The sequence below is a fragment of the Nanorana parkeri genome, unplaced genomic scaffold (assembly GCF_000935625.1).
Source record: "Nanorana parkeri isolate BGI_ZX_2015 unplaced genomic scaffold, ASM93562v1 scaffold226, whole genome shotgun sequence".
NCBI classification, from domain to species: Eukaryota; Metazoa; Chordata; class Amphibia; order Anura; family Dicroglossidae; genus Nanorana; species Nanorana parkeri.
In genome coordinates, this window is record NW_017306494.1 from 357,004 (window position 1) to 363,763 (window position 6,760).

General features: G+C 39.2%; 1 protein-coding gene across 1 annotated transcript in view; it reads right to left on the minus strand.

Annotated features, from left to right (window-relative positions):
* LAPTM4B (lysosomal protein transmembrane 4 beta) overlaps nucleotides 1–6,760 on the minus strand; it is an 89,492-nt gene that overhangs the window by 8,768 nt on the left and 73,964 nt on the right. The window contains exon 6 of the mRNA XM_018556156.1: nucleotides 1,216–1,311. Coding sequence (XP_018411658.1) covers nucleotides 1,216–1,311 — 96 coding nt within the window. The remainder of the gene's footprint in view (nucleotides 1–1,215; nucleotides 1,312–6,760) is intronic.

Consider the following 6,760-nt stretch of genomic DNA (forward strand, 5'->3'; position numbering starts at 1 on the left):
AGTTCAAGTGTAATTCTTGAGTAACTGCAGTAAAGAAAAGTGAGGTCATCAGACTAGCTATGCTATCTGGCAGAAATGCTTACATCACAAAACTGGCACGCCATAATTACAAATCTTCAAAAACAATGGCAGTTCATATATATTTCAACTGTTTATTTCCCTTTAAGACTGTGGGGGGTTCCATCAAGCATTCCTAGCTACACAGAGAAAAGGTTTCTCAAAAATAATATGTACAGTGTCTGTTTTGTGTATTGTGATGATAATGGGATATATATTTTGTAATGACATGAAACGGTTCATTGTGACCCTTATACTGTTACAGCTTGACTGTGCAAACCTCTAAGGGAAAGCAATACTTATGATTTAAAGTCTGTACTGCATTGTTCTGCTTGCTGCATTGAAAAAAAAAAAACCATATAGTAACAATACTGGAAAAAATAGTAAAAAAACTGAGAATAGTGCTATATTATTCTCTGTAATAGCTGCCCATGCTGACCCAAGTGCTCGCCTAATACAGCAATATTCTATTCTACAGTCAGAATGAGAGAACGCGCCGCTGACTCGTCCCTGCTCTCTCCGTGATGATCCGATACTTTGAAATTCAATGATTACGCATAAAATATGTTAAATGCACAGATGAGAACCAGAGATAAAGGTTTTTACTACATTGGGAACATAGAGAGGGGGATTGATCAAAACTGGAGCAGACAAAAGCTGGAGCAGCTCTGCATGGCAACCAGTTTCTCTCTTTCATTTTCAAATCTTAACTGAACAAACTGAAGAGAGAAGCTGATTGGTTGCCTTGGGCAACTGCTCCAGTTTCTATCTGCTCCAGTTTTGATCAATTCCCCCCAATGTGTTTGCAATCAAAGAAGCATATTTGTTTATTTTTTGTAAAGTTTATTTTGTCAATATAACATTTAGCAGCTTTTCACTATAAATGGTTCATTGATGTGAATTCTGAAAACTGAAACCTGATTGGTCACTATGAGGGACTGCACCCTATACTTTGCACTTTTGAATTGTTTTTTGGAGATTCATATATAAAAATAATAAGTGGTTGACAAGGGCTTTAACATGTGTATCAGATAGGGGGGTAGTCATCAGGTGACTGAACTAGGTACTACCATCTGAAGCAGATTGTTCTCCAGTATTTATGTTCTTATACCTTCATTTCTAAATACATTTTGAAAAGTAACAAGTACATAGACTCACTGTTGTGTCATTGGTGGTTACATAGACCAGCACATCGGAGGAATTGCGGCTGTTGATGTATCGATAGCAGTTCCACACACAGCTGATTAGATAAGCCTGGAAACAAACACAAACAATTCATCAGTTTAAAAAGGAGCTTGGGTTATGATTGCATTAAAATAAAACCACTTATAAATATCGGTCATCTACATATAATTTAATAGAAGATATTTTTAGAACAACGGTCTGGCGCATATATTTATGTGTATAGTGTATTCTGGAAATGCCATACATACATATACATAGACTGCACAAAGAATGCTTACTTACTTGCTGCTCTCACTGTCTCTGAAATCTTGTAAGATTTCAATCATATGCAGTATAAATAGTCGGGTAAGACAGACGCTGTTGACATCACATGACCAATATATCGGGAACTCTTGGCAATGGGGTATCAGTTCAGCATTGTTCACATATCAAAGTGAAATAAGTCAAAGTGAAAAGCATATATTATTTTAGGTTTTTTTTTTTGTCACATTGGTCCCATTGGGGAGAATTCCCTCCATTTTCTCATTTTCTATCTCTTAAAGCTGGTTCATACCAGCCGCACATTAAAATGGTCCACCTTAGCGTGCAGCTGGTGTATGCTGGGTGGCAGTAGTGTTTAGCGATAATTTGTGTTGTTACACAAGGCACCACTTACCTTTTTTAAACTTTCTTGCCATTCAAGGGCTCCACACTGTGTACCCGCACTGCTGTGTCCTCCGGTGACATTCAGTACGCTGCTGAAAAATGCAAAATGTCTGCATTTTTCCGCTCTGCAACAGCACACCGGCACTGCGGTGTGAACGGGTCACACCAATCAAACAATATTTTCTATATGCCCTAGTATTGATCAGTTGATGAAAAATGCCAGTCACCGCTAGTGTTGTGAATGGGCCCTAATACACAAATGTAAAGCTGGCCATACACTGTTCTATTTTTTTTTTTCATTCAACTCACGGGCTGAACGAAAAAAAAAATAGAAAGGACTCTTCCATCGACACTGGCGAGCAGTGCCTGTTGGCTGCAGGCATCGTTGGCACAAAGATTTTCCAACAGGCTCCTTCGATCCTCTGATCAAGGGACGCGGGCTTGGAGGGTGCTGACAGCAGCGCCCACTGTGCAAATTTTGGCCGGGTTATGAAGAAATGTCAGAAATGTGCATAGTGTCTGGCCAGCTTTAGTGACAGAAATCTTTCCAAAGTCAGGAAAAACCTCTCTTGTCACTATTACAAGTCCCCATTTGAATACTTCCTTTCTATTCCTGCTCTGGTGACAACTCAAAATTTTGGATATTCCTTTAGATTCAGCCCCAGTGACAACTGGTCACCAGGACAAATGCAAAGAGTGAAACGGGCTTTATTAAAAACCTGGCAGAGACTCCAAAAGAAAGAAAATATGTTGGCTTTAGACACACTTTAAAGTCTACCAAAATGAATCATTATGGCCAGTCACATTGTTAAAAACCTGGCACCAACTAAAAAGAACTGCATAAAGCCTATGCTTCCTTTTTACAATTATTTACAAATGTAGACTGATTGCGCTGAATATGCATGATGTTTAGGAAACTCACCACTTACTACAGTATAAGCAATGTTGGCACTACACAGATGTGTGGGGTAAGAGCCACATGCAAGCCATTATTTGGAGCAGGGAATTGCAGATTATAAGGAGTATAAGGCTTTACATTGATCTGGGTCCACTTCCTGGAATCATGCATGAAATTACTCTGCGGCGCACATTTTCATGGTGCATGTTCAGAATTAAAGTGACACTAAACTCAGGAGTTACTGTAAATGTTAAAAATACAAGTCCCTTAACTATTAACAAAAATGTATCTTATTTGTGTATCACTTGTCTGTAGATCTCTGAATTGGTGCCTTCTGGAGGGTGGTTACTTTTGTTCCCCATGGTCCCTGTGTGTGTTGTAAAGTAGTCACCACTCCAATCTCGCTCCAATGATGGACTACAATCTCACTTTTAGTTTACTAATTTGTATTGAGATTGTAGGACATCGCGGGAGCGAGCTTGGAGCGGTGGCTACATTACAACACACACAGGGACCATGGGGAACAAAAGTAGCCCCCCTCCAGAAGGAAGGACAGACAGTGTCAGCACCAATTCAGAGATGATTTGAGTCATACACAGCGAGTGATACACAAATAAGATACATTTTTGTTAAAGGAGAACTATGAGATGAGTGATTTCCTCTCACCTCATAGTTCTAGCCGACCTGTGACAATGCGACTGTCACAGGTCGGCTCAGTAGATCGGGAGGTGAGCGAACACATACCAGGTTCACTCACCTCTCGATCCTGTCACGGCTCTCTACCCCGAGCCAGACTCGGGAATACCGCCAGGGAGGTTAATAGTTAAGGAACTTGAACGCATTTTTAAGATTTACAGTAACTCCTGAGTATAGTGTCACTTTAAGATAAATATTCATTTTATATTAATATTTTATATTGTGGCATTGCATGGCAATACCACTGTGTTATGTGGCCTCCAAATCTCCATTCCATGTGGTTCCATGCCTTTTTAATAGTGATTATGCACCTGTGTACAGCCCTCATGAAGAGGGTGCTGGGATTTGTTCAGGGCCCCCACCTGTGAGTCAGGAGAACTCCACCCAGGGGTCAGTGTGGAGGCCAGTGCAGCAGGGAGCTGCAGGTTCGTAAAACATATTGGAAGGATTGACATGTTATTGCAGTTGTCTGGAGGAACAAGACAGTGGCCCTGAAGATTGGGGCCGAAGCAGCAGTGCTGCAAGAGAGACTTATTAAAAGACTGGGACACCGTGAGTGTTTGGGACAACTCAAGGATTGGTGAGCCCGTATCTGTCATATGCTACAGCAAGTTATTTATGTTGGATTTCCTTTTTCTACCTTTGGAATTAATAAAAGACTGTCCTTTGTTCTGTGAAAACGCTCGCCATTTGTGCTAACCTCCCCAACGTCACAATATATATATAATATTAATATTAAATACATTTTATTTATTTAAAAAAAATACATTTTCTTTTAAAAACCCTGTATTTCGCTTTTTCATGATCAATAAGAATTCTTCTATTGTCTTGTCTAACCTACAACACTAGCGTCTTTTTTTAAAACTTTTCCGCTGTAAGTTCTTGTTCCTGAATGCTCCAAAATATTCTTTACGATAAGTATGACAGTAAAAATTCCCCACAATTTATCTTTCACAAAACTTGTTACATTAATAAAACATTTTTCATTTCTTGCTAAAAAGTCTCCTTTAATACACATCCATTTAGCTATAAAAGCATCAGGAATGTACAGGGGGAGTTGACTAGAGGAGACGCTGTAGAAAATGGAAAAAACAATACATTGAGATTCCAGTGAATAGGTTTTATTACTTTGTGTACACTCCTAACCTTTCTTTGCATTGCAGCATTATCATGGGAATTGCTTTTGCAAAGATACATGATATAATAACTATTATAGTTAATGCAGTGAGATGAGTGCGAGAGCTTGAGCCTCACAATGACAAAGCCAAGCAGAGAACTCTGCCATGACTATGTTTATTCAAGTGTTTAAGTTTCCTGAACAGATGTATAACCGCAGGGCTGCATCCAAGCCTCCCTATAAAATCATTATACAATTGTTTAAAATGCATTTGGGAACAGCGAGCAAGGAAATAAGTAAACTTGTTTTTCTCACTTTAGCTCCCATTGCTGTTCTATCTATGGGTCTTCAGGACTCACAATAATGCCCCACAAAAGTTTTTTATATTATATTAATTTAACTGTTCTGATCACAGAAAAAGAGTACACTGATACTCAGAACCCCACATTAAATATAGTGCAGCGTACCAATCCTTAGGTGTGCTGTATTAGTTTTCTTATTTATTATATTTTACTATAAAATATTATACATTAATATTATTTATTTTATGTTTTTCTTTTTTTTTTAACTGGTGATCCATCCAGTAACCCATTTCCTGTCTTAGGGTGGCTAAACTCTATGGAGGATGAAGGAACCCACCCTTGGACAGCAGCATTGTCACCCTGTATTGAGGGTAGTGTCAGATGCACTAGCAGATTTAAATGGACTGGGCTAACAAATTAAATCTGAACTCTAGATCATTCTTTTTAAACAGTTCCAGCAAGAGTTTTTTTTACCGTTCGAGATAAAGATTTTACATAAAGCTGACCATTGTAAGCACCCTGACAGTGTTAAATGGCTAATCTCAGCCCTCTATCTGCCACTTTTGCTGGACAGCTCCGCCTGGTAAAGGAAGTTCAAAAATAACAGACCTTCTGGCCGGATCACCAGGTGAAAATAAAGGAAATATAAAAAGCCTAAAAAAGAAAACTAATGCAGCTACCACATCTAAGGGTTGGTAAGCTGCAATATATTGCATTTTTGCTTTTGAGTTTGGATACAATTTAAAGCAAATCTGTTGCTTGGTAACAAAGCATCAGCAGAAAAATAACCGGACCTATAATAATCACCCATCTCGCTATTTCCCTGATTTTCACTCCCTTGCAGAACAATGCCCTTTTCCCATCCAACGCATGGGTGCATTGGATGTCTGGTTCCATTCTGCATACTGTGGTTCCTGCCACTTGCTCTTATGTCTCTATAGGAGGACGTTTTTACAGCCTGTGGCAGTGTATGAAAGCATTTGACACACCCGGAAGTGTCAAATGTGAATATTTTTCAGACAGCCATAGCTCTTTAGTAGAGTGAAGATCGTAGGGACGGATGGTGGGAACAGTGAGTATAAAACCTCTACTTTTGCATCCAGTTTTCTTTTCTTAATGATTGGTAAGTTGCAACAACACTAATCACATTTACATGGATACTGCTTTCAATATATATACTTTTCTGGATATAGTTTCCTAAATATTGGTAATAAACCATTATTTTGAAAATGATCTTTTAATATGGGGTCCTCTAGTGACACTGATTTTACAAATCATACTGGGGGTCCTGAATAGAAAGACTTGCATGCTTGCTGGCAGCCTGTGTACTACTGATGATCCCTACTAGGGATGAGAAAAAGGGTGTGTTTTTCATCTAAGCTGGCCATACACTGCTTGAATTTCCAGCCTTGTGTGGCCTTGTTGGCACCACTTTGTTCAATAAAAGTTGATTTTTATTCAACTTTTGTCGAAGAAGCCAGGCTGAAAATTGTTGGACAAACAGTGACTGTAGCCAATTAGCTGCTTCGTGTCACTGTTCATGTATTCTGACAGCTGCAGGTGCTGGTTATCAAGAATACTATAGCCCAGCGGGGGGAATTTCCCCATCCACACTTAGCATGGATGGGGGAATCAAGTGTACCAGTGTATGGCAAGCTATACTCCCCAGTCTGTGTAATCTGTTCTCCCTCCTAGTCAGGTATATTTTACAACACAGCTTTTATCTGGGTCCTACAGGAAGCTTGTAATCTTACTTAGAGCTTGCTGGCTGCAAGTTGTATATAGGAATTATTGATATGCCAGCTTTCATATTAACCTGATTGGTAAAAAAAAATTCCCACCCTGAACATATTAAATAAG